This window comes from Cyrtonyx montezumae, unplaced genomic scaffold, assembly GCF_038088225.1.
Source record: "Cyrtonyx montezumae isolate F1298 unplaced genomic scaffold, pur_monq_1.0 scaffold_3, whole genome shotgun sequence".
Lineage (NCBI taxonomy): Eukaryota > Metazoa > Chordata > Aves > Galliformes > Odontophoridae > Cyrtonyx > Cyrtonyx montezumae.
In genome coordinates, this window is record NW_027072034.1 from 50519025 (window position 1) to 50545297 (window position 26273).

Below are 26273 nucleotides of genomic sequence, written 5' to 3' on the forward strand. Positions count from 1 at the left end.
ACTGCGATATGAAGTACCAGGAAACTCATAGCTGAATGAAACAATTGCTTTCTGGCTTGCCTGTGCCCTGAATTCTCTATTATCATTATTGATTTAATTCATTTCCTTAAGCTCATGTAACAAGTTCTCCAAGGCAAAGAAGAAAAACTTACTGAAACAGGATATTCAGACATTCTATTAAAATGAAAAATTAATATCTAAAAATTATTACATCTTATTACATATATAACTAAAATTCTCTTCTGATACTTTTAGTTTCTTGTTTGGTGACTTCCTCCTTGTGAGGATTTCATGCTTGGCCAGAGAGGCTATCGAACCTCAAATTTCATATAGCAGTTTGAAAAGAATAAAGTCATTTATGATTATTCATATGCATAGGTTGCTCAGAAAGTAATGCCTTCTTCTTACTTCCATAAAACTACAGTCAACACAAAGAGCACAATAACACTACTTGATAAACCAATTTTCAGCTACAAAATACTATTCACAAAGTCACCACCATGAACTATGCTTTTTCACCAGCAATAAACAAGAGCCTGAGTACTGTGTTCGTAAAAATCTGTACCAGCAGAGGTGATGCACTGTTGCTGTTCCACTGTTGAAGCACACCATCCACTGCTTGGTCTCCACAAGTGCTCAGCAAGTGTCAATGAATGTCACTGAGTGCTATTTTTTCCGAATGAAGGAATTCAGTGACACATCATTGCTTCACTTGCACTTCCATGTCAGACACCATTGTGTCAGATTGCCCTTCTGCTGCCATCTGTCCCACAGTTACAGGATACTAGCAGAAAGGTTCAACCTTTACTACCACACCACCACCATCTGCTTCTGACATCATGTGTAACATACCAAAACAGGATACAGTCCTTGTTTTTACTAGTTGAAACAAAGTGTATTATCATATAGAATTTTTGGATAAATGTTTTTACCTTCTTCAGAAGATAAATACAAGTTTTTGACTTCTTCCTTACATACATTTATTCATGGTGCCCTGTTAAAAAATACACTAATCTTGTATAGTTTTACATCTGAGAACAAACAACAACAACAAAACAGTTAAGAGAATTTAATGCATATTAATCTTCCTGTTTTAGGATGACACACATTCCTCCTTCTTAAGCAAAAATGAAATGTCTATATAATCTTTTTTGTGAGATTTCTATTTATTTTTCGAAAGGAAACCTCAGGAAATCCTATACAAAAGAGTCAATCTTGTGGGCAACAGAAACACTGAACTTGTACCGCAATAGCACCTCAGGTTCCATAGATGTTTGTGTTACTAAAAATATAGTACTAATGTCTTTATGTAAAAGTACATTCAATAGTACTGCTATTTGCCCTGTAAGGACTATTTCCATGTTTGAGTTTGTAAGATTAAATTTATCCTGCTGGCTCTTTAAAATTTTGAAACAAAGAAAGTACTGAATATAATGTTACAGCCTGGTTTTAGACCTTCTGAGTAGTAGACAGAATCAACAAAGGGAGTCTCTTCAGCAATGTTAAGACATTGTCAATTGGCAATTTTATTTTTATTTTATTAACATTACTGCTTAATTCTGCCATTATTTAAAAATTATATTTTAATAGGGAGATATGATTTCATTTTTTGCTTATTTTTTTATCCCCTGTATGTTTTCAGTAATTGATACTTTCATTTCCCAGTCTCTAGTAACACACATCATCTTTTCTATGAAGTCTGAAGTCTTTTTTTTTTTAATGTAACATTAGTTGTACCCCTACAGAAACTTTTTTTTCCTCCAAAGGATAGAAGTCTTTTTAGTAAGGAGTTTTTGCAAATTTTATAGAAGGTTTTCGTGAAAATGAACGCTTTGTACTACAGGAGTCCATCAAGTACTGTCACATATGTACATTATAAAAAATATTATGACTAATCTGTCACAAATGATGCATGCAACTCTCCATGTTTCTTTTGTTGGTAAAAGTAAAAAATTCCTTGATTTAGTATGCAGCTTTCAATTGGATGTCAATCTGTATGACAACAGTTTGCATTTCTAATATACAACTATTATGTAACTCAACTTTAGCAGCTAGTTCATTGATACAAGGAACAACATAGATTGCAAGCAGCTCCAAGAACATCCTCTCTTCTAATTTCAGAAGATTTACAAATTGACTTAGTAGGTATAAATTGCTAACCTAAAAAAGGTTCCTAAAGGAAAGAAAAAAGTGCATTAGATACAGAGATATCTCTTAGGAATGCCAAAGATCTGATGGAATTTTAGTTCACGTGAAGTTAAGAAAATGATCAAAACTGGTCTGAAGGCTTGAAATAAATAGTTTAAGTATTAGTTAAGAATACACTGTTACAGGATTAATGCAAAAACTTCCTAATGTGCTCCTATTCTCTGAGAGAAAAATCCTACAGTTATCGAAAGCTAAAGAACACAATGTCTTCTACTGCTTTTTGACAAAGATATTCCATAAATCACTGCTATCCTCCTATTTTCTTTCTTCTTCATCAGAAATGTTAAAATGTCTTACCTAGTATAATTTTGTGAAACACTTATAAATCTATTTTGTGAAAACACAATACTTCTCAGGCCAAACTAGACTATTGCTCCTCCAGCTATTTTAGCTTGACCTCACAAAAAAAAAAAAAAAAAGTCTTTGTGAACTTAAGTGTTCTCTGATTAATGTATTGTTGAAGTAAATATCAGTACTACAAATGCCTACTAGCTTATCTCCATCACTGTTTAAAGATTCTCTACACTGACACAAGTGAAGAAAGCAGACTGATGTTTCATCAACAAGTATCATATCAACAAAAGTAAAGAATTTTCAAGCAAACATAGCACAAAAGATTGCCATTAGCCATCTTTTCCCCATTTTAACTTTCCACAGTTTAAGGAACAAGTCTCACTTCTTTCATTGACTCACACCCCTTGAGTAGAAAAAATGTTAAAAGAAATTAAGAGCTTTGCTTCTTATTCCCTGAAGCCTCCAGTCTGTTCATGATCTTTGATGGCACTTTTGCATACTCCTTGGTTGACTGGTTCTCTATACAGCATACCAAAATCTGAGACAGTCTCATGTTTCTGTAGTGACTGTTAATGTACAAAGTCATTGCATTTATCCATAGGATATGATAAGGGTGGCAATAAACATTACACCTTTCAAAAGGAAAAGCCAGCTTGCTTTGCTCTTTTCAAAAACACAAGTCAACAAATGACTGCACAGAGGTAAAAAAAAAATGACCTATCACTTTCTGTTATTTTAGCAAATTAAAGAGATTCTTCACATAACGAAATTGTCAATAGCCCTAATTACTATACAAACTAACCAGAAAAGAAATATTACTGCTGTTTGCAAGTTCATGCTATTATTAGCACACACTAGCATTTAGTCACATAGGCTTCATTAGAACTCTACCAAGAAACTCTTTTTCCGTATCTTCCTGTATGAAACAGTTCAAATTCTTATTCTACCTGTGTTTTTTAAAAATGAAATCCTACTGTCATCATGTTTCTAAAAAATGGCTTGGTCTGGACTCTGCAGAGTGTGCTGAACACTCTCTTCTAAAGAAATGAGCCATGTTATATAAGTCACGTAAACAACAACAAACAAACAAAAACAACCATGTCTGTAACTTAGATCTGTGCTCACACTTGGTACAGGCTGTCAACAATACAATGAAGAATTCAGCAAGATGGTATCATTTACATTTCAATGAGTTTAATCAAAATGATTCCTGTAATCCTGCTGCTACCAACTTTTGATCAAGAAATTAAATGAAAGAAAATAAGCTGTAAAACCCACTCCTCAAGAGAAAACATCAGACCGTATTTCAAAAAGGAAGTAGCTGAATGTGATCCTTTGAAAGACTGATGATAGCATTACTCTTAGTTAGGTCATAAATCTTGACAGCTGTTCTTTCAACAACTTGCAGGAAAAAATAAAAAGACCTGGATTCCATATTGCCTTTAGTAACAGTGAAAGCAGACAAATCCTTTTTTCACTTTCCTATTTACATTTCATCATAGGTATATGTATAATAAAAAGTCTGGGTAGTAACCCACAGAGTTTTATTTAATCAACTGAGCCCTGAAAAATCAAAATACAGGTCCATATTCCCTTTGTAAACTGCACTGTTACAGATGTTTATCATAGACACTTTCAAAGGGTAACCTATAGTGAGACCCCTGAAATAAGATGTGGGAACCTTACTTCCTTTGATTTAAATCAGGCTTTTGTGGCTCAAGTAATATTTGGCATGTATTTTTCTATCTGTCAGATAATCCAGAAACAAATCCTCACATCAATGTATGCCATAAAGATCAAGACTGAAATTCTAAGAATCATAGAGATTTGCGTTTATAAACTTGCTTATTATGTTATTATTCACGCAGCTCTGGAGGCATAGTGTCAGCTTTTTATCCAGACTCTTTTCATTACTTCTCCCTGTTGGTGTTGCAGTACATGCTGTGAATGACCTCCAGAGATTCCTGAAGCTATATGCGGAGAGAAAATTGAATCTGAAGGCTTTATTAGACAAGTTTGTCTTCAGCTTGTGTCTGATGTCAGCTGTATTGAAAAATAGAACTGCTTGTGAAACTGGGTCCTGACCTTGAAAAATCTCCAATCAAACGGTAACAGATTCAGGTTTGTGCCATATTGCTATTTGTTAGATGTGGCATGTATTAGAAGTGAGAAAGCTTCTAAGTGAAAATAAGATGGAATAATCAGGCAACTTCATTCTTGAACACAATAGGAAAGTGGATATATGGTGATGTACAAATCAGAGGGCCAAATCAGGTTGGTAACTGTGAACATTTTACTACACAAGCCTGTGAAGTAAAATGACAAGCCCAAACAAACTAAAGTGGTTTATATAAAAGATTATTTATTCCTTCCTTTAAAGGTACAGAACAACCAAAAGAAAAGGTGAAGACAGTGATCTATTCATTTACTATTCTACTTTATACTAGAGTGAGCAATCTCTAGTGTAATATATAATATATAATGTAAGACCTCACTCTTATTACTGCTCAGCACTGATTCAAAAACTCAAATTATTCTCTATGACGCTTCCTTATTGCATCATTCCCAGTTCACTTTTGCTTTTTTATCCTTTGTTTCAGTAAAACTTCCAAAGAGTTAAACAGAATTCTAAATGATACTAAATAAAGACATTTCCCTTAGATTCTGCATGCACAAACACAGCAAACTGTACAATTCTGAACCATGGCCACCATTGGGAACAGTATTTATCACAACTGGCATGGTAGTGATTTTATTTATTGGTGTCCTAAACTTAATGTTAACTTAAATGGACTATTAGCAGTAGCAATGCCTTCTAAACTCAGCGCAGAACTTATTTTCAAAGCAGATGCGAACTGCAGATCTCTAGCTGCTCAACTCTGTGGAAAATGATTCTGTAATATTAAGTACCTATCATGTCCCACACACATGTATTTTAAATGGTATTATTGCAATGTATTTTATAAATAACATTTGCACTAGTACTGAAAACACCACAGGTACGCAGGTTCCTAGATTGCTCAGACTTCCCCCAAGGAATTATTTTGGAGTTTACTTGATCTAAATTAAGCTGTGTCAGGTGATCTAAACAATACAGACTCCCTGATTTGTACATTTGTTTCTAATTTACCCTCTAAATACACACATAGTTATCTCTTCATGTACACAATAAACCTACATGACTTTTAAGGCTACCATTCAAAAATTCTGAGAAAGACAGTTCCAAACTAGAGCATATGTGTTCACTCAAACATTGTGCATAGTGTATAAATAGTGGTTGCTTCAAAGCACGTATGAAATACTGCTAAAAAAAAAAAAAAAATGTTCCTATTGTGCATTTTTGCCCAAAGCTGGTTGCTGTCATTTTGTTCCTTATTTTTTGTCATTGTCTCTTGAAAACTGAAACAGGGCTTGCCTATTCTATTATGATTCATATCTGAAGCCCATGAAATAAATATATTTCAACAGTTAGAGTTTAAAAGATCCAACTGAAAATATCTAACCAAATATAATATCAGAGAATTACCAGGACAGCCTTCTTAATGCTGTGCCCAGCCTGTACAACTCCCCATCTTAGTACTAATAGAAAAATAGGTCACTCACCTGGCAATCTAAATGAAAATAAAATTACAAATGCACAAAATATAGACACTGGTACTGTAATAATTTCAGTTTAAGTCACTGGATTATAGTTTTAAACATTGTTATTGCATCAAGGTATTTAATTTACACACATGCTTTTATTTGTTGCCAGTTTTCCTTAAAGACATACAATCTCAGTAACAGTACATTTTTAGCTACATCTTTAGTTACCCTAGCAGATATTTAAGCTATGTTACATCCCTAAGCAATGCAACGCACATGAATTTCAGCCACATTAACTGATCTACATAAACATAAAGAGTAACAGTGGTGGCTTTCTTTTCTTAAAAAAAAAAAAAAAAAACACTTTTATAAACTCATACAAGCCTAGTCTAGGTGGGGATTTGTTTGCTTCTTGTTTCTCCATGAAACTAATCATTCCCAAACCAAAGGAGACATGCTTTAAGAAGCACACCTTCAAATAAAATATCAAAATAAAAGCAAGGAATAAAACACTATTGCCAGTAGTTTACACAGATTCACAAATACCATTCTTTCAAATTGAAACCCAAAATTCAAAATATAATAGACCCAGGAGGTGACTGCCTCCAAATCTTTTTCCTACATCTCAGCTGAACATATACAGTAACAAGCAATGATGAGTTGTGCTTTAGTGAAGTTACAACAACTCATAAACCACATACTACAATTTGCTTTTCATGGACTCAATTTGATGCAATGCTCCTCTACACTCTCCCTAATTAATTCTAAATCCAGAAAAGCCTTATTCCCCTATGCACAGAATCTAAACCTTTAGTTCCATGCCTATAGTCCCCAGCTCCTACCTTCAAAGCAAATTACACTGAAAGCAGACAACAGATTTGGTTGTATGCATTCAGAAAGCAGTAACAACTTTTCCCATATTATTTGTCTTAAATATACTATAATTATCAATGTATATAAAGCATCTCCGCCATACGCATCTCTAACTCAATTACAACTTGTAAAACGAAAGTGGTACTTTTTAAAGAGACCCATTAAAAGTAAATTAGCTAACTAAGTATTTTCAACTGTTTTAATTCTGTTGTTTTTAAAATTTTTCTAACTTCAAGTACAGCATGACATAGAGTAAATATATATCCTCTGAAGAAATTGTATTTTCAAGTATAATTCCAAACAAAAGTGAACAAAATTTTCCCTTGAAATGAAAGTGAATAAAGGAAAATTAACTCTTCAAGAGTTAAGTCAGGGATGTCTCCTACCCCACAGTGTGTTCACAAAATTTTACAAAGCACTGTGTAACTTCAACTTAATAAGTAAATGCAGAGGTAACACTTCAGTACAAAAGAAATCTGACGAATGCTAAAGACACTATTAAAATTTGTCCTATAAAAGCACATTTCAAAACTGCCTCCCTCTACTTACAGTGTTTTCAAACTGCTGGCTAAGCTATGCATCGAGTTATTTAGATAGAGACGTTGACACAGTTTCATGTTATAATGTCATGTCGAGATAGTAAGTGTGATTTCCTTCCTGAATCATCTTGTCTTAGAAGTCAATCTTTGCTAATGTTTTAGACGTACCCCTCAGCTAAAGACATTTTCCTCGCAGGAAAAATAGTTCTTGTTCATTATGCCTGAGGGTACGCCAGCCTTGCGGGATATTATGGACATTTTTTAGTATTTCTTCTGCCAAGCAAACCATAATACAGAGACCTAGAAATAATTATACAAAGGGTCCTTTCCCTCTTTTACAGCCACCAGATGGTATATTTAGTAAGACCCTCTGGCTGAGTTCTTGTAACCAGACTAGACAAAATGACATCTGACAAGGCAGTAGAAGTTAACCAATTACATCTTAATTCCTCAGTCTCAGCAACACAGGCATCAACAAAAATCTTTGCAGAACCAGAAAACAAAAAGTTATCAACAGGAGATACTTCCATTGCTTCACAGAGTCCTTCTAAAATTATTTTGTTCATTTTTACAAAAAAGCTGCAGTATTTCAGGCAACTCACACTGACTACTAATCCTACCTTCAACAATGGAAAATGTTGGGTACTGTACCTGCAATAGTGCTACACCAGACACAGGAACAGACTGTGAAACAAGTGGCTGGAGAACAGCTCAGCAGCTAGGGACCTGGGGCTCCTGGTGACAGCAGCAGCTCAGCATCAGCTCCCCAGTCAGGACAGCAAATGGGGTTTAGGGGTGCAAACGCAGCACAGCCAGACAGTTAGCAGAGGGGATTCTTATGCTATACTTAACACTGATATGGCCACACCTTGAATAACATGTGCACTTCAGGGGATGGTAAAACTCTGAAAAATGGCTGGAAGACATGTCCTGTGAGGACATGAGGACAGTTGGGTAGTCCAGTATGGAGAAAAGAAAGGTGAGAGGCAGCTACATTGCTCTCTACAATTCCTGAGGAGGGGAAAATCTGGCTTCAAAACCTTCAGGACACGGCCCTGAGCAGCCAGCTCTAATTGACCCTGCTTTGGACAAGAAGAATACATGTTTCCACAGCTCCCTTCTGAACTGTACAATTTTATGATAACACATTTATAATGATGTTATTGCAGTAAACTGACCCAAATAAAGAAAAATTATGAGTTAGCATTACAAGCACAGGTTCACGTTTTAAGTGCTCTTGGCACTAGAAAGGAAATCAATCTTACTTCCTAACCTAATCCTGTAGAGAACACTAGTGCTTTCATTTTCTGCATGTATAATTCCATCTGCTGAGTCTCAGAAACGTTAGCAGGTCAGGGCCTACATCTTGCATTAAGGTAAATGAGTAATTTAGCTATTTTTCAGCTTCAGATTCCACTTCAGATTAGTTAATATAGGAATCTGATGAATGACTATGCTGTGTTCTCTCTCTTGTTCAGTTACTACCACTTTCTTTGTAACAGTAAATTCACAAATACTCCCTCCCACTGGAGGTTGACATAACCTGCTGACATGCAAAACTGACACAGCGAGTTTAGTGACCCAGCACATCAAGAAATGATTACACATCTCCTTCAGTTCCCCCATGTCATTAAATGAATTTCTACGGTGTGCCTTAGAACAAAAACCTGTAAAATAAGAACATTATTGTGCCACAAGTTAAAAAAATAAAACAAAATAAATAAATAATAAAAATAAAGTGCTATTTACCCTTTTTAGAAGAAAAAGATCAACGCTAGAACCATGGCAGTTCAAAATCACAAAAAATGAATTATAGTTCCTATCTAGTAAGATTCAACACACTGTTAAGCAAGACATCTGCTTTGCTTGAATTAACACCAATATTCTGGATCTTGCCTAAGTGGTGCAATTATTTACTTCCCAGGAAAACATTTTTCTTTTTTGCTATCATAGAAAGTCACTAGCAGAAGATACAGAATTCTCCAGCATCAGCTTTTCTCATATGTTATCCATTAAAACATGCTAATAGCAAGAGCTATTAGCTAATAATTAATTAATGCTAATAGCTATAACACATTCTACAAATAATCAAATCCTAGGCGATTCTGTCACAGTATTACAGCCTATGTTATCACCAACTTAAGAGTAAAAGACACTTCTCCCAGATATGAGCAGATCATCAAGCAGCTTTACAACTTGTATGGGGGAAAAACACTCTCTATTCCAAGCAACTTAGATGACAGTTTACTACCAAGTAAAGAGCCTTGACTTTAGAAACTCAGCCTTTAGCCCAGTACCTCAATTATGTATCATTTCCACTCCAGCTTAATCAATACATTTCAAAGCAAAGCAGTAAGAAATATATGTATCAAGGAGATAAAAATGAGTTTGTAGTCCTTCTAAGAAGATAGCAGGTACAAAGAGATATAAGAAACATGTTTAAAAAAAAAGTTACAAAATTAAAATTAAACAGACCAAGTCTCTCATTGTATATTTGTGAATTCAGGATATGCATAGGTGTATATCACAGTTAACACTTAACTTCATACAATCTTTTCCACGAATAAACATGCTTTGTCATGAAACAGTCCCAATTTATTCAACCAGCACATATATAAATTATTTTCAGAATTTCATTCTGTGACAAACTTTTATCTATTCGACCTGTACCACTATAACTTCTTAATTTGAACAATTATTTTCCCTCTGCCATATTTCCTTCATGAATTAAGGTAGGAAGTCATAGTCTCTTCCATACACTGAATAAAGAAACAAGGCTTTGAAACATAATAATTTCAAAAACACATCACAATCATTTCAGCAAATATATAAACAAATTTGTCTTTTGAGACACATTACACAAAAGTGAAAGGAAAAAAAACAGGTTGAATGCCATAATTTTAGAAGGCGTATACAAAGAAGCACTTACAGACACCTGGAGAGAAAAGGGCAGGTTCTCTGAATGTTGGCTTTTCCTTCAGTTGTAGAATTAAGTGGTTTATTGTCTTCCAATCTGCATTCAAGTCTTCTAATTTTTTCTAGAGTAGAAGTTAAAAATACATTAATTTTCTCATACATTAATTAATACAACTTTCTTTTTTTACCCCATCTGATTGACCATTTGAATTTACAACAACAACAGCAAAACTACATAGAAACAGCAATTAATTTTTACAAAGGGGAAAGAGAGGGAAGAATACAGTATGACCCAAATGGAACGAGAAAAAAAAGAAAAAAAGCTTCACAATATCACAGCTGTGAGAGAATCTTGTCTCCCAGAAATTTGCCTACTGGAGCTCAGGGACAACCTACAGCTGGACCCTGGCCACAAACAGAGCTCCCTAACCAACCTCAGCCCCATTGCAGCCCCATACGAGCGCATCCACTCAGGACCCTGTCTGGTTCCTCTCATCAGGCCTCCTCCTTACCCTCAGTCTGCATGGCTCCCTGATGGAGAGACCTTTGTGGACATCAGATGATTTCCTAAGATAAATTTTCTGATTAGTCTGTTTTTAATCACCATAAATCTGAGATGCTCTTTTTTTTTTTAAATTAAAATTGGGAGGAGAACTTTGTATTACAAATCATGTTAATAAAATCTCTGCAATTCTTAGGAGCCCTCAAGGAATCATAAACAGTCCTGATGGCTAAGCTGCTACTTTTATGCAAAGCCTATTTGAAAGCCTGGAGTGTGAATTATATCAGTCCACAGATGATCATGATAGGCATTTAGACTAGAAAACGGTTTCTACCCCCTCTTTATTCCTAACTTTAGGGACTCTAAAGTAGAATGAAGCATGCTAATTATATGCTGACATCTCTAAACTCTTAAAGTCTGCTTTTCTTTTTCAAGCTGCTCCCTGACCAGTTGTAGGTGAAAACAAACAAACAAACAAAAGCACAGCCAGCAGGTTGAAGGAGGTGATCTTTCTCCTCTACTCTGTCCAGGTCAGGCCACATTTAGACTGCTATGTCTCATTGTGGACTCCCTATTTCAAAACACTCAAGGACCTCCTAGATGGAGTCCAATGGAAGGTTACAACGGTAATAAAAGGGCATGCAAAACCCATATAAGGCTGAGTAACCCAGGTCTGTTCAGCCTTAGAAAAAGAAAACAGACAGAATCTGTGTAAGGTATATAAATACATAAAGGGAGACGAGGGACAAATGGATGAGGCCAGGCTCTACAAGGTGGTTTGTAGCAATACGACAAGGAGTAATGGCCTAAAACTTGTACATAGGAACTTCCATGCTAACACATGGAAGAACTTTACTGTAAGGGTGATGGAGCACTGGAACAGTTGCCAAAGAGGTTGAAGAGTCCCTTTCTTTGGAGATATTCCGGACTCATCTGGAAATCAACCTGTGTGACTTCCTGAAGAGTTCCTGCATTAGCAGGGGGGGTTGGACTCAATGATCTCTTGGAGGCCCCTTCCAACCCCTGCAATTCTGTGAAAGCAGTCCAGTATACCAATGCCTCAAAGCAGTGCTTTAAGCAATCTTATAGTCTAGTCACGATTAGACAGTCTAAATTAATATCCAGCCATAATGGAAAAAGGATATCTATTAAGGAATATGTTTAAGTATCTAATCTTGAATCTAATGGGATCAGTAAAAGAGGGGTAAGGAAGAAGAAACATTAAATTGTAGCATGTACATACATGTATGCATACACACTTAATGCCCAAGGCATCAAAACATAAAATTTTATTTACAGAATTTGACTCAAGCTTCACCAAAAGTACTCTTAAATGGGCAAAGTTCTTTTATATCTGTCATCAACGGAGGCTAAAGTATTAGTTGGTATAATTTTGGAGATTGTTGTTTGCAAATTCTTCTTGGTAGGACAGAGGAGAGAGAATAGAATTCTGTACCACAAAATCATTTTATTCCCAAAAGTAGGTTAAAAACTGCATATAATTTAAAATAAAGAGTCAGGAATATCAGAAGTTATCCCCCTTAACAGAATATGGTGATCACACAAAAAAGCAATTAAGTATGCACAATATTGTAACATTTCATAAGTCACATATACTTAATTTTTTGTTAATTATTGGCACACACATGAATATATTTCCCACATTATGATTTCTTTATACTTTTCATGCTGAACCTCCTTCCAGGTCATAAAATTAGATGACTGCACCAGTATCTACTCAGCAGTAGCAGCAAGCACTGAGAGCCCTTAAGAGCTGAAGAGATTACACTGCAAAGCCTGGCTCCATTTTACCATATTCACACTAACTCAGGAAAGAGATATGAATGTTATAAATATAATATAGGCCCCCACTGTGAGTAGTTGCTTCCCTCACATGGATGTGAGCCAGAGATTTGTTTTCAGGAATGGCAAAATAGAGGCAACAACTACACCACTAATAAGAGAGAAGAGTTTGATACTAGCTACTATCAAAATTACAGTTTGATCCAATCTTGTATCTGCCATAAATTAGCATTCACACATTAAAACGTTAACCTCATCAAGCACAATAACTTTGCTGTAATTGAAGCTCTAGAGTTTTAGTGACAAGTATTAACATTAAAATATGTTGCATTGAGGAACACTTTTATTGATGTATTGATTTCCTTAAACAGCACTGGGACTGGCATTTAAAGTGAGGGCAATATTCATACATAAAAGAATCTTGTTGACTACAACAGCACTTGAGTATTTAGACTGAAAAGTGATGTAGTATTTTAAATGGAAGACTGAGGTGAATGAAAGTGAGTTGTAAAAGGCACTCCTTATGTCCTTTCATTCCAACACTATATTATCAGAAAGATCGGAAAGGAGAAATGGAGTGCCACAGGAGGAAAACTAGCTTTTCCTTTGCCACAGATATCCTTTCCCGAGTAAACCGTTCAGAGTGCTGTTATTCAGGAGACTGGGGTTATGTTCTTTCTATTGCCCCTGTCACCAGCAGTAACCTCTCCCTCTCCATCCATGTAAAGATTACTTGACATAAGTTTCGAAAGCATGAAATTCATTTCACAAATATAAATGTGTCTGACTATTGAAGTACTAGGGCTTAAAGGACCCCATGTCCTATTCCATTTTTTGATTCCTGAATCAGCATATATTAGGGCTTCATGTACCAACAATATTTTTAGAGTTCTATACTGCAAAGTTCCAGTATAAACACTGTTAGCACGCATTGTGAAAGTGTGAAGGTATGCATCAGAGTAGACCATAACATAAAGATAGATTCTTCACTGAAAATCAAGAATATTACTAAGGCCTTAGCCCAAATTCTGTGTCTAAACATTCTGGACATCCAACATGACAGCTAATCAAGTATTTATTTAACTGGTACAAGTTAAAAATTAAAAACCAACCCATTTAAAGACAAGCTAACTTTAATCCTAGGTAAAAAGTTCTAGTTCCAATCTTGGGACTTCCCACTGAAGAGTATAGAAAAAAATCCTAATGCAAGTAGAATTCATAATCTAATCTATAAAAAAAATCTGGAAAAGTTCCAAATGAAGCACACGCTCAACACATGAATATTTAATCAGCTTATTACTTATATTACTGTCTATTGCTTACTTTAAAGACCTGAGCAGTACTCTTAAGCAAAGTAAAGATGACACTTTTATAAGAATTACTGTTGGAAAAGCGAGATAGGTTTAATATAAGAAAAAGAAAACAACTGAAAATCTAAAAATCCACAGCTGTGATTAATGTAATAAAATATAATTGCTGGGGTTTGAGTAGAGTGGATCTCAGTTTCAATCCTTACTTCAATTATGTTTCAATAGAAAGGGTTTCAATTTATGCTCTCATTGTAGTATTTTGAGTGTATTATAAAGGTTGCAAAGACAAACAGCAAAGCATTATGGAATGTCAGAATAAAGTCAATCACATACATAAATTCAGACCCAATGCACATAACTGCACTAATACCTTGAACTTCTCAACAACATTCCAAGACAGGACAGGCCTACAGTATGAATCAAGTCCAGAGGACTTACGTCATTTATTGTAAAGAAATATTTGTGGTGAATTGGGATAGAAAAATCAAAAAAAGAATCTAAGAAAAGGACGTATCAGGTTACCAAAGTTATCAAACAATGGCATGCAAGTAATTACTGCTTTTAAAGATGCTTCCCAACACACATTTTTTGATACTCCATGATGTGTTACTATTTTATTTTCAGAACTCTTCAGTAATCAAAGCTGCAACTGAAATAGCGAAGTTTGTACAGTTCTCTTGTAAATAAAAGAGACATAATGTGATGTTGAAGAACCTGGTTATTGGTGTTTCAGATTTGACATATAAAGGTATCTGCTACATTTAAATTCACTCTGTGCCTTAGTTCCCATATGTAAACACAGACAAAGAAAATTATTACACTGTTCCATGGGAGTTGATTTGCTATGGCAAAATGTTCTTAAATAAAATATTTTATTTGCTTGAAACACAAACTAGTCTCAAGTAAACTCTCACATTTTTTTTTTACATTTCTGCTGTAATTGCCTGGGAAATTGTTTTGCATTTACGGTACGTGTCTGCTTAATATCACAAGTTCAGAAAACTGCAATTTTATTGACTTTTTTTTTTTCAGATTGGCATCTAGCGATGTTTTCTTTCACTGAACTTTTTTTTTCTTATTATTCTTCCTTTCATTTCTCTGGAAAATACAAAGCAATCATACAAAACTAAAATAAAGCAATGTTTATGAAGCACTTAGACACCACTGTGATGACTGCCTTGAAACAGCCTATGAGGAAATTATCCATTTTTCTTCACAGCAGAAACTGAATACTTCACAGGAAAAGTGCAGCTTGCAGCACCAAACTAAACAACAAGCATGAGTTTAAGTACTGAATCGCTGTTCACAGTGTGAGTGCTTTCCATACCCTGTGCTGCATTAGGGAACCTAAAACAGGCCACCACATCAACTTTAATTCACAATTTTCTAATATTTGAGTGCTTAACTTCGCAACCTCGTTAATTCCTTTTCAGAAACACCACAATTTGAATATAAGTAATTTCTGCTATCAGAAAATACCTTTTATGTAGAAAGTTATTTCTACTTGGGCTGAAAAGCCTGTTTTAGAACATACAAATAACAAATACTGCTGGAGATTATTCAGTTAAGAATCAAAGCAAAAGGCAAACTCAGTATAAACAGGAAGAAGAGTAAGGAAATTTACATCACCAAGAAAGCTATTCAGCAGCCCTGACAGTATATGTACACTGCTTTATTACTTACTGTACAAGACAGTGAACCAGAAATTAACTTTACAGGTTGTTCAACTAATTGAACTCCATAGTAATGGAAAAAGTAATACCTAATTAAAGAGGGACAAGAAATGAAATATCCACCATTCAACAAATAGTTATTCATTTCCTTACAGATACATTTTATAATATCATTACCAAAACTTCAAGTGAAGGAACTTCAAATTTTTTTAAAGAGTTATCTTGCTCCAGTTGATTATGTTGAATAGGTCTGGTAAAAACAGGTAGTTTGCAGTCTTCCATGTGAACACTTAAAAGAAATAGATGCAGAATACACTCCTATATCAGAAGTTTGACCTAAACAGAATCATTTCACAGTATTTATGCCAAGGTCAAGGGAATCAAAGACGTACTACTATTTCTCCCTGCAAGTGTCAGCACTTAGTTTGCTACTCTTTAAATGTAGTTATAAATACCTAGAAAGCTAAAATTCTCACTTTCTGTTGTTCTTTTACATTCTTTGCTTAAAAATGTAAATTAAGAGATTCTAAGATGGCTGCTACCCAGTGAGAATATACAGCTACTGTAGCGGGATTTTTGTTCCATCATCCATTCAGTGTGCAGATGATATGTTTCTATTCCCAACAACAATAGTGCTATTTTCACCCAACACTGAGTCATAAGCCTTGTTTCTGCTCAGTCTCGTTAACACACTAGTTTTAAGTCACCTTCAATTCACCTCTGTGGTATTTTTCCACTGTTTAGGAAAACTAATATTAAAGAAGAGAAAGCATAGATAGCAAAGAAGGGAAAAAAACCCTGCTGAAGACAAAGAAGAAAAATTTAAACATACTTAAATGTATCATTTTCTAAAGTGGAAATTAGTGCAATCCATATGCCTCTATGAATCGCCATTCAGTTGGTGGGATTTGTAAGACTTAGAAGAGGTTTTGTAAAAGCAGGAAAATAATCCACTGTATTCCAGGTGGAGTGGCTACACATAGGAAAAACAAGAAATTTACTGTTCAGGTCACCTACAGACATCCTAGCTTTGTGAGGAAATCTTTTTCTATAAAATTAGGTTACTGACAACTGTAGGTTAGGAAAAGCTCTAAATACAAAGTTTACTACCTCTATCCAGTCAGAAGTAATTGCAATAAATACTGTAATCAATAAGCCACTATCAGTTTTAGTGAGCTCTTAATCATCAGTGCCTTTATTAGCAGTTACAAGGCAAGAAACCAAGCACTGGCTGATATAGCAGTGATCTTACTAGTAGTTACATCTCCAACAGCAGCTGGACCACTCATGAAAGGCTGCTTGCTCATTATTTCCTGCTTCATGGTTCCAAGGACAGTAAATGATACTCTAAGGCCCAATGAAGGTCTACATATTCTTATGAAACTAAGTGTAAACTATCCAACTGATTTCTGTACCACGGAAAATGATTCTATAATATATTTTTCTAAAGAAGGGTTGGAGGGAGCAAACCTCTTTAACAGTGCATTCTCAGCTCCAAGACAGAATCAGAGAAGTCACACTACAAGAATTCTGGCAGATGTATTCAGTGGCAAAGTTTTATATTACCATCTCTCCCTTAAAGTGAGAAAAATTAAAAGCAAAAGTCCTTCTTTACCACTTGACTCTTATCTTAACTACAAAAGTGGTGGGTTTTTTTTTTGTTTCTTTTTTTTTTTTTTAATTTACAGACTTTGAGGAAAGTATAATTTGAAATAAAGTAGTTTAAAAAGACTACCTGATGCCATTAACTAAGCCCAACAAATTTACATCAGGTTTAAATGTGAATTACTCTCAAATAAGTAAAATAACCTTAATGTCAAATAAAATAATCCCGTCACAACATGCAAAAAATTTTCTAGCTCAGTACACTACATTATTCCTGGCTATCCAGTGACAACAGAACAAATGCTCTTTGCCAAGTTCTGTCATTGATTTTAAACAGAGCACATCAAGGACAAGTGTACAACAAGGGAAGCATAACCCATTACGCAGTAATGGATATTGCTAAAGGTTGCTTCATTACCTTTACTGGATGAGTGGCTGGTTTTTCCTTATATAAATGACACCCTTTAGACAAAACCTCTTCCACATTCGGCTGTTTAGCCTGCACTGCTGCTTCAGTTTCCTGAAAAATAAAAACAAGAGCAGTGTAGATTAACTGCAGCATAAGCAATGAGAGTGAAAAATCCACAAAGGAAGGCTGTAAACTACCAGTAAATTACTTTCTGCTCAGGACTGGTTTCTGGAAAACTTATGAACAGTAGCAGCTGAGGACAAAAAAAAAAAAAAAAAGGGTCACCAGAGAGGGTTAAAAAAAAAAGGGACAAAAGCCTGAAGTTAACAACATTAACAGCAACAAAACCCTTTATGCTAAACATTTCAATAAAGTTCTTGCCAAGCTGCCAAATTCATCCTGAAGAAGACAGACATGAAGCAAACTCAAAACAAAAGCGTAATAACAGTGACAGCTCATAAAAGTAGAGAGAGGCACTTATTACTAACTGCACCTCACTGAATTAGAAACAGCGCACTCTAGCAATTTTTTTTTTTTTTTTAATCTGGAAATGTGTCATCCAGTTGCTAACACATAAGAACTCCAAGAATACCTTCCTTTTTGTTGGGTCCTGACTAAATAATGTGTGAAGCTCCAAAAATAGATAGAAACAAATTCCTGAAAAGTGTAACAAGAAGCAAACTATGTCTTAAGTTCAAAGATTCATATTGTTTTAAGTTTAAACACTTCACATAACCAAAAGAGATACACACAGATCCCATAGTTATCTGAGATACGTAAATTCAGTGGTTTTTTGTTCTCCCTTCTCCACTCCCATTTATCTTACAGCTTGATTACTTCATGCCTTATGACTATCCAACTATTTTCTGTCCAAAATCTCAGTTAATGTCAATGTGAGAGCAGACAAGGTGCTACGCCAGTTTTGTGACTGTCTGATAACGCAATTCATTAGTGCTATGACTTGTTCTGAATAAACTTGTGGAAATTTGGAAATTTTTCTCATTTCAAGTCTCACCAAGAGACCACCTTGCTCCAGTTTTCTACTTAGCATAGAAAATATGTCTAGAGCACAGACTGAAAATTCACCTGGAAAGCATTGGGGATCATCAGCAAAAATAATTAAGTATTGTTAAGTTCACTACTATCTCCTATTCATCCCTTCAAATATTATTTTTTTTACATTGATAAACAATAAATATAAAATAAAATGAAGCTTGCCTGATTTCTTGCAATGATGTTTGAAACACCTTTGTATTATTTTTATTATGCATTTGAACATTAATGAGATGTACCTGCACAAATTCATAGAGAAAAGCAACAAACAATAGGGCTAAGATATTGGGGGTGGAAGTTTATTAACACATTCATCAAGCACTCAGTGAAGTCTTTCTTTCTTTCTGTTTTAATACTGTATTATCATCTTTCTACTTTCCTACACACCACATAAAGACAAAACATCATGAAGTACTGATGAGGGGAAATTTTCTATCTTGACAAACAAAAGAACACACTTCTGAGTGCTTCCTTTAAACTGTTCCCAACATTTTGCCACTATTTTGTTAGTTTGCACTGTTTCACCTGATGTCTCAAAGATTTGCATATAACATTATAATTACCTGCAAAATTCCAGAATATCAAGCTCACAGGTACATCTACACTACTGGTTTAAACTGCATAGATGTGCCTTTGGAGTGGATTTCTCAGTCTCCCCTACTCAATGTACTTTGGAGAATATGAACTGATTTGTGGGTGCACAAACTAGTTTACTTCTGGTTATAACCAGAGGGAAATGTGCTTCAGGAATGCTTCCAACACAGTGCTATGCGCTGGGGTTAATTGTTAGTTAATTTATCATTATGGCACATTAACTCCACCGTCATCTAAGAACATCACAAAATGATTTTTAATAAGTACACACCTGGCAAATTAAATCCCTGCAGTAACTTTGAATGAGCTGTCTGCACAGTCCTCTGCCTGATGCTATAACAAATTCTGTCTGGAGCAAGCTCCCAGCAATTTCAAATCCCTTTGCTAGGTGACACTATATTAGTACAGCTCAACAGATAAGAGTGCACGTGGAAAAGACTTAGCCTCCAACAGTTGCTTGTAAGAAAGAAACTGTGCCCAAGTCTAGTGAACAAACAGTGAACTTGGAGAGCAGGGCCTGAAATCTGCTCTCAGTGACACAGGTTAAGCTACTGTTGAAGCTTAAGACAAATAAGTTGTCCATACTTGTGTCTGGGGATCAGTATTTTGGGGAAAAGCAAAGACATTACTTCTGAAATGTCTTGACTCCAGAGAAACTCTGTTACCACACTGACTGTTTTCTACATGAGAATGCCTGTAGGAGAGATGCAGTACTCTCTCTGTGAGACAGAGCTGATTCTACAGGAATTTCACAATTTACGAGCAGGGATTGTAAAGCTACTTCTGAGCTGGGTGATGAAAATGCTAATAGCTCTTTTCACACGTAGTAAATTAAAATACATCATCATTGGAAACTGCTGTTCCTCAAAACATGGATAAACAATCAAACAAAGGCCATCTTTGCTTCACAAGATAACATTTAAGAATGTTCACTGGTGTTAAAATACAGTACCTAAACAAGCGAAAATCCTGTGCAGAACAAAGCATATTGGCTGCTGCACTGAATATGTCAGCTCAGCCTACTAGTTAAATTCACAGGCTGAAAAAGTTGCAAGCACAATACTGCTGGTAACACTGGTCAAAATATGAAGATCAGGTTTCCCAGTGTCATAACATCTACAGGTCATTTTCTGAAAGGAAAAGCTCAGGGTGATTAAACCTACATCTTCTTAGCGACACGCAATGCAAAAAGTGGAAATTAGTTACATCCTTCAAATAAAAAAAAAAAAGGTTACTTCGTATGATTTAAAATAATTATTTCAATCTCTTTTTATCGAGATTGCATTAAATAAAGATTAAAGACCTTTTTTTTCAAGGAAGAAGCAATAAAATGAAAGGAAAATGCTTACTAAGTTCGACAAACAGTGACACTGAACAAGCAAATATACTAAATCTGAAACCTAAAATAATTTGGAGGCTTCAAACTTCAAAAAGACTCTTGATTAATCAGATACACAAGTAAAAAATGAAGATTCATAATTAAATGTAATTTTCTGTCATTTTTTTCCTTGTCTTTTAGATGAGAGAGAGATGTAAAATAAAGACTCTTTGAGCTAGACTCTCTTTTTCACACATGTAAGAAGGTTCACTGAAATAATCACACTCATCTTTCAGGTTACTATTCCCAGATATTTTGCAGGAAAATGTGATTACAAAAAAAAAAAAAAAAGAAAGAGGCTATGAGCTTTTCTCCCACAAGTGTATTGATTCAGTGAACACAAAGAGTGAATGAAAAAAGTGAATATATTCCTATCTTCAAGAATTCTGGGTCTTAAAAAGAGGACTCATTTTTCTTTTCACTCAGCTCTGCATGTTCCTGTACGTGGAAGAGTCTAACAAGCTGAACCTCCACAAAGAAGCATGGACAGAGGAGACAATTAAAATACAACGAAGTTCAGCTACACCACAGTGAGCATTGAACCTCTATGGTAGGCCCAATAGCAGTCAATATAGCATTCTTGGTATTTAATATAGATATTCATACAATATTATTAGAATACATTTAGGGCATGCTGTTAACAGTTCCGTAGCCATAACGAAGTAGAACCTAAATCACTGATACCAGTACTTAGAATTCCAAAATAAAGACCAGAGATAACGAATCCTCAAAATTCAAGGAGAAACCAGCTTGTACCTCTGTTTTTTTTCTATGTAAGAGATGAAAAGGTTTGATAACTTCCTGAATATTCACTTTTCTCCATATAGAAAGCAAATGCTCAGGGAACATCAGTGTTACAAAATTTAACTTCATCCTCCTTTCTTAGGGTTTGATGAAAGAAAAAAAATAGAGGTAATTCGATTTAAAAACACTCCTTCCTTTAGCAGCATAGATGAAGACTAGTCACCTGTTTTTGTGAAAAACAAGAATGCTCATCTAACTACAGCTCTTGGACAACAGAAAATTATGAAGATCCTTAGGAGGAAGAAATCATTTAATAGGAAAGAACACTATACAAAGCCCATCCCCTTGCTAAAACTGAAATGCTTAATTTCAGAGTTTGTAACTACTTTGCAGCTATGGGCAATCTGTAAAACGCTCAGACACTGCATTTTCCTCCTTCTTCCAAGTTTATTAAACAAAGATTGATTTTCAAATGAGTTTCTGGCTACAAAAGATAATTAGAAAAAAAATCAAAATATGTTTCTGTTCTAAGAAGGCATTGTTGATTATAACATGTTTTCAGATAAGCCTTTTATGGAATTAGTCTGTAACACATCATTTGAATGGGATATTCATGAGCATACCTTTCTGTACTTTGTCTTCCAACAGTTGTACTATTCCAAAAATGGTATGTATTACCAGAAGAAATAGTAAAAATTGCTGGAAGTTATAATAAAATACAGTAAAATAGCATTAATTGTCCTCATAATCCTTCACCTTTTACTGATCAGCAGCAATTTGTAAGCATTGATGTTTCCACACTGAAGAGTAAATAAAATGAAGTAGCAAATACACATAGCAGAACCCGGAAACCCTTACATAAGTGTTTCTGTAGTCCCAAAAGTTTTTTCTGCCTTCAAAATGCTTGTATAAGTATTTGAATTAAAAAAATGTGTACTAAGATTAAAAAAAAATGAAGATATGAAAGGAGATAGAATATTTTGGGACTTCCCTACAGAAAATGAAGTATCCATGCACGAGCTATAAGATTACAAAAGAAATTAAAGAAATTATATCCTTGTACATAAATACTATTCACATGGCATCTATATGAAATTAACTTGAGAGATGATGCCCCTGAATCTACTCCCGTGAAAGTAATTTATCTTTTTTGAAAGTAAGGATAAGGATCATCCCGTCCTAGAATAGATCTCCATGTTATATCTCCTAAGAGACAGCTGTGGAGACTTCCTTAATCATAGGAAGTAGAGAACATAGAGAATAAGTGGGATAAGAAGTCCTGTGTACCATGTAAATGTATAAAAAGCAGCTAGAATGAAAGGTAGAACTTCAGTGTGAAGTTTCAGTAGCAGAAGAAGCAACATATTTCAGGAAATGGAATTTACTTTCCTATTTCATAAGTATATTGTTTGCTCATTTCTCTCTGCCTCACCTATAACCACAAATAGGTAAGTTATATCCACACACTGGTTGGCAGTACTTTTAATATCCATGATCAAGTATGCTATCAGAAATCTTTTTTGAAATCCCATCCATTCATCTCACTCTCTCAATAAACAATCTAATGGCAAAACAATAAATGAGAACAACTATGTAGGTTGGTCTGAAAGCAATGACTCCTATTTATGTCCATAAGAACTACAGAAGATACAAAGAGTGCAGTAACACTAATTGATATGCCATTTGGTAGTGCAACACTTGTGCACAACCACATGGGATGAGGCTTGTCTTCCATGTTGCTGTCACCATTGTTGACATACACCACCACCTCACTGTGCTCACGTGCACTGCTTTGTCTCTGTACATATTCACCAAGTGTCAATGAACATCAGTGATCTCCATTTTTTCCTGTGTGGAAAAATTCAGTGGGATATCTTTGCTTCATCCTTACTTTTACATCAGATGCCATTTTGGCAGCTGATGTGAAGTTTGACATCTGCTGTACAGCAACAAAATGGAACAGAACATCGGTGGCAAAATTCAACCTCAATCGTCATTCTACTAACAACCACCTCTGATGTTGCAGGCCAACATCATAAAATGAGAGGCACTACTTTTGGAGCAGCTCTCTCAGTAAGAAAACACTACTCAACAGTACCCAGTGTTAAACAGCCATAGCACAGATTTACCTGGTTTTAAGTGACCCAGCTGGGATAAAGTTGATTTTCTTCAGAGTAGCAGGTATGGCATCATGTTTTGGATTTAGGATCAAAACAATGTTGGTAACAAATCAGTGTTTTAGTTGTTGCTGAGTAGAGCTTGCACAGAGCTGCCCTGCCAGAGTAGAAGCTGGAAATGCACAAGAAACTAGAAGGGAACATAGCCAGGACAGCTGATCCAGATAGCTCGGATCCAGTACCACGGAATATCACACTTAACAGTAAAAACTAGAGCAATGGCATTCATCTTCCCCAACTGACAGTTATTCACGACGAGCTCTGCTGTCCTGGAAAAGGCTGACCATTTTCCTGACAATGGGAAACAGTGGAGAAATTTCTGATTTTGCAGTGGTTGTGCATGTAGATTGGGTTTGACTTCACCTCAGTCTACAAGTCTTACAGCTTTAGCTTCCCATTTCTTCCATCTCACTGAGCAGGGAGAACGGCTGAATGCGCAGGACTGAGCTGTGACCAAAGCTAAACAACAGTGGGGTGGAAAGAGTCACTACCCACTGCAGGATTTGTCATACTTAATGGGTTGTGTATCTTTATAACACCTATCATATCTTCCAAGGGTTGAGATTTGAAGCACTATACCTGTTATCTCAAGGCTACATCTACCTCAAAATTCAGCACAAAATATCCAGCAAGATGGAGCATTTTCAGTATTCATTTTCAGTATATCTCCATGTGACAGATTTTTTGGGATTTTTTGTTTTTGCTGAAAATAATGAATCAAATGCATGAATTTTTACTCAAATACCAATCAAATTACTGCAAAACAAATCAAACTCACTAAAACAATCAACTGCCAAAAATTCACGGAGTTAGCAATGTACAAAAAACCTACTAATTAATAAATATTGGAGGCAATCTAGTCAAAATAAAGTCAAACCTAAAAGAACCTTGTGCAGTACAGGAGTTATTTGAGCTCTTCTTTGGATACTAGTAATGTAAGTTACAGGTGATCAGTATACATAGATATGTAATAATAATATACACCTCACAGGAGTTACAGCTTAAGTGATATCCTATTATCAGAGAGCGAGAAGTGAATTATCAGTGAAGAGAGTGTTTAAGAGCTTTCAATAAATGCATTTTGAAAAGAAAGAAGGTTTTCTGTTTAGGAAAAGAGAAAGACACAAAATAAACCATAAATAAATGAGAAAAATGTTAAAAAAACGGTACATTGTGAAAAGGAAATATTCTGTGAAAACCTATACTGATGTACTTCAATACAGCTGTGATAAACTGCACCTTCTTTAAGTCTCCCCCTCTATTTATTTGGCCATTTATATTAGCCACATTCTTCTGTGACTTTGAACATTTCTAGAATGGTTCTTACCAGCACAAGGAAGTACATCAGCTTTGTCTTTTGGCTTCTATATCACTAACTTCCAAGTAACTCTCCCATATTTCAATTAAGTTTTCAAGAACAATGTTATTATTTCTCTAAAAGATATTTAGTGTGGAAGGTAATATTTATTGCCTATTAAAAATATATATATATTTCCCAAAATGCTGGGATACAGATTTTACAGTCCACCCGAAGGCTAAAAATTCTGTTACAGATTAAATATACAACAACTACTCAATGGGAATGTTTTGCTACCTTTTCACAAGCCAGTTGCTGAGAATATCAGTTAATATACTATTAAGAACAGGTTTTTTTGAACAAGTTTGGGCACAGACTAATGAAAACTTTTAAAGAATAAATTTCACACAAAAAAAAAAAACAACAAACACTGAGTAGGTTGGTCTTCAAAGTACCATAAAAAGATTCTTGAAAAGAATGTTAAAAGATAGACATTCAGAATATATCATGCTCTGGTTACATGATTTGATTAAATTGACATTTATTGTAGAGCTAAATAATGCATTCAAAATAAGAGTACTTTATGTAATCAAACAATATTTGATCATCATAAGTTTTCATGTTTCAACCTTTTGCCAAGTGAGATACAGATGCCAACTAGGGCACGTAGTCCCTAGATGTACATGCGAATGATGTAAACTACCTATGTCATAGAGAATATAAAAAGTTACTCATTTATGAGAACAATAGGAAAATGAAGATGTAAAAGAATCAATAATACAACTTCTCTTGCCTAGCTTGTCAAGCAGGTACTGACAAATCAAGGCTAATGGAAGAAAAAAACAACACAGGAACATCCTGTCAACACTTACTTTCTCTCATGTGGATGAACATTCAATCTTCTATTTGTCTGCAATTAGGTTTCCTAGTCCACAGTCACATTCTTCCCTTCCTCTCTAACTCCAGACTGTCAAGAATATCATGAAGTGATTGACAAGAGTTGACAGCTCTCCTATTGTCATTCAAAGCTTATCAAGGACAAAACCCAAATACAAGTTACTTTTAAGAATAGTTACTCTTTCTTTTTTAAAGATGGCCAGCTTTATCTGCCAAAAATTTACACAGTAAGCTGTTTGTATACATGGCAAGTGAACATCTCAGTCAATAAAGAAGTATAAAAACTATACTCAGAGTCAGAGCAAAAAGGGTAAAAATCAAAGTTGCAAAAACCTTGGAAAAGAGGGCTCAAGTACAGAGCAGTAAAGAGAGGCATGAATGACAACCAGGAATTAGAGAGGGAGTAGAGGGAAGCG

At 35.1% G+C, this 26273-nt stretch overlaps 2 protein-coding genes across 12 annotated transcripts in view; one reads left to right on the top strand and one right to left on the bottom strand.

Moving 5' to 3' along the window:
- The window catches only part of GK (glycerol kinase), a 499514-nt gene extending 493245 nt beyond the window's left edge, over positions 1 to 6269 (top strand). The window contains exon 22 of the transcript XR_010622505.1: positions 6257 to 6269. The gene's annotated coding sequence lies outside the window, so the exon portion shown is untranslated. The remainder of the gene's footprint in view (positions 1 to 6256) is intronic.
- Positions 1 to 26273, bottom strand: part of DMD (dystrophin) — a 961436-nt gene that overhangs the window by 323165 nt on the left and 611998 nt on the right. For all 11 annotated transcript variants that reach the window (XM_065741536.1, XM_065741534.1, XM_065741531.1 and 8 more), the window contains 2 exons: positions 17727 to 17828; positions 10429 to 10537 (listed from right to left, as the gene is read on the bottom strand). In XM_065741536.1, coding sequence (XP_065597608.1) covers positions 10429 to 10537; positions 17727 to 17828 — 211 coding nt within the window. The remainder of the gene's footprint in view (positions 1 to 10428; positions 10538 to 17726; positions 17829 to 26273) is intronic.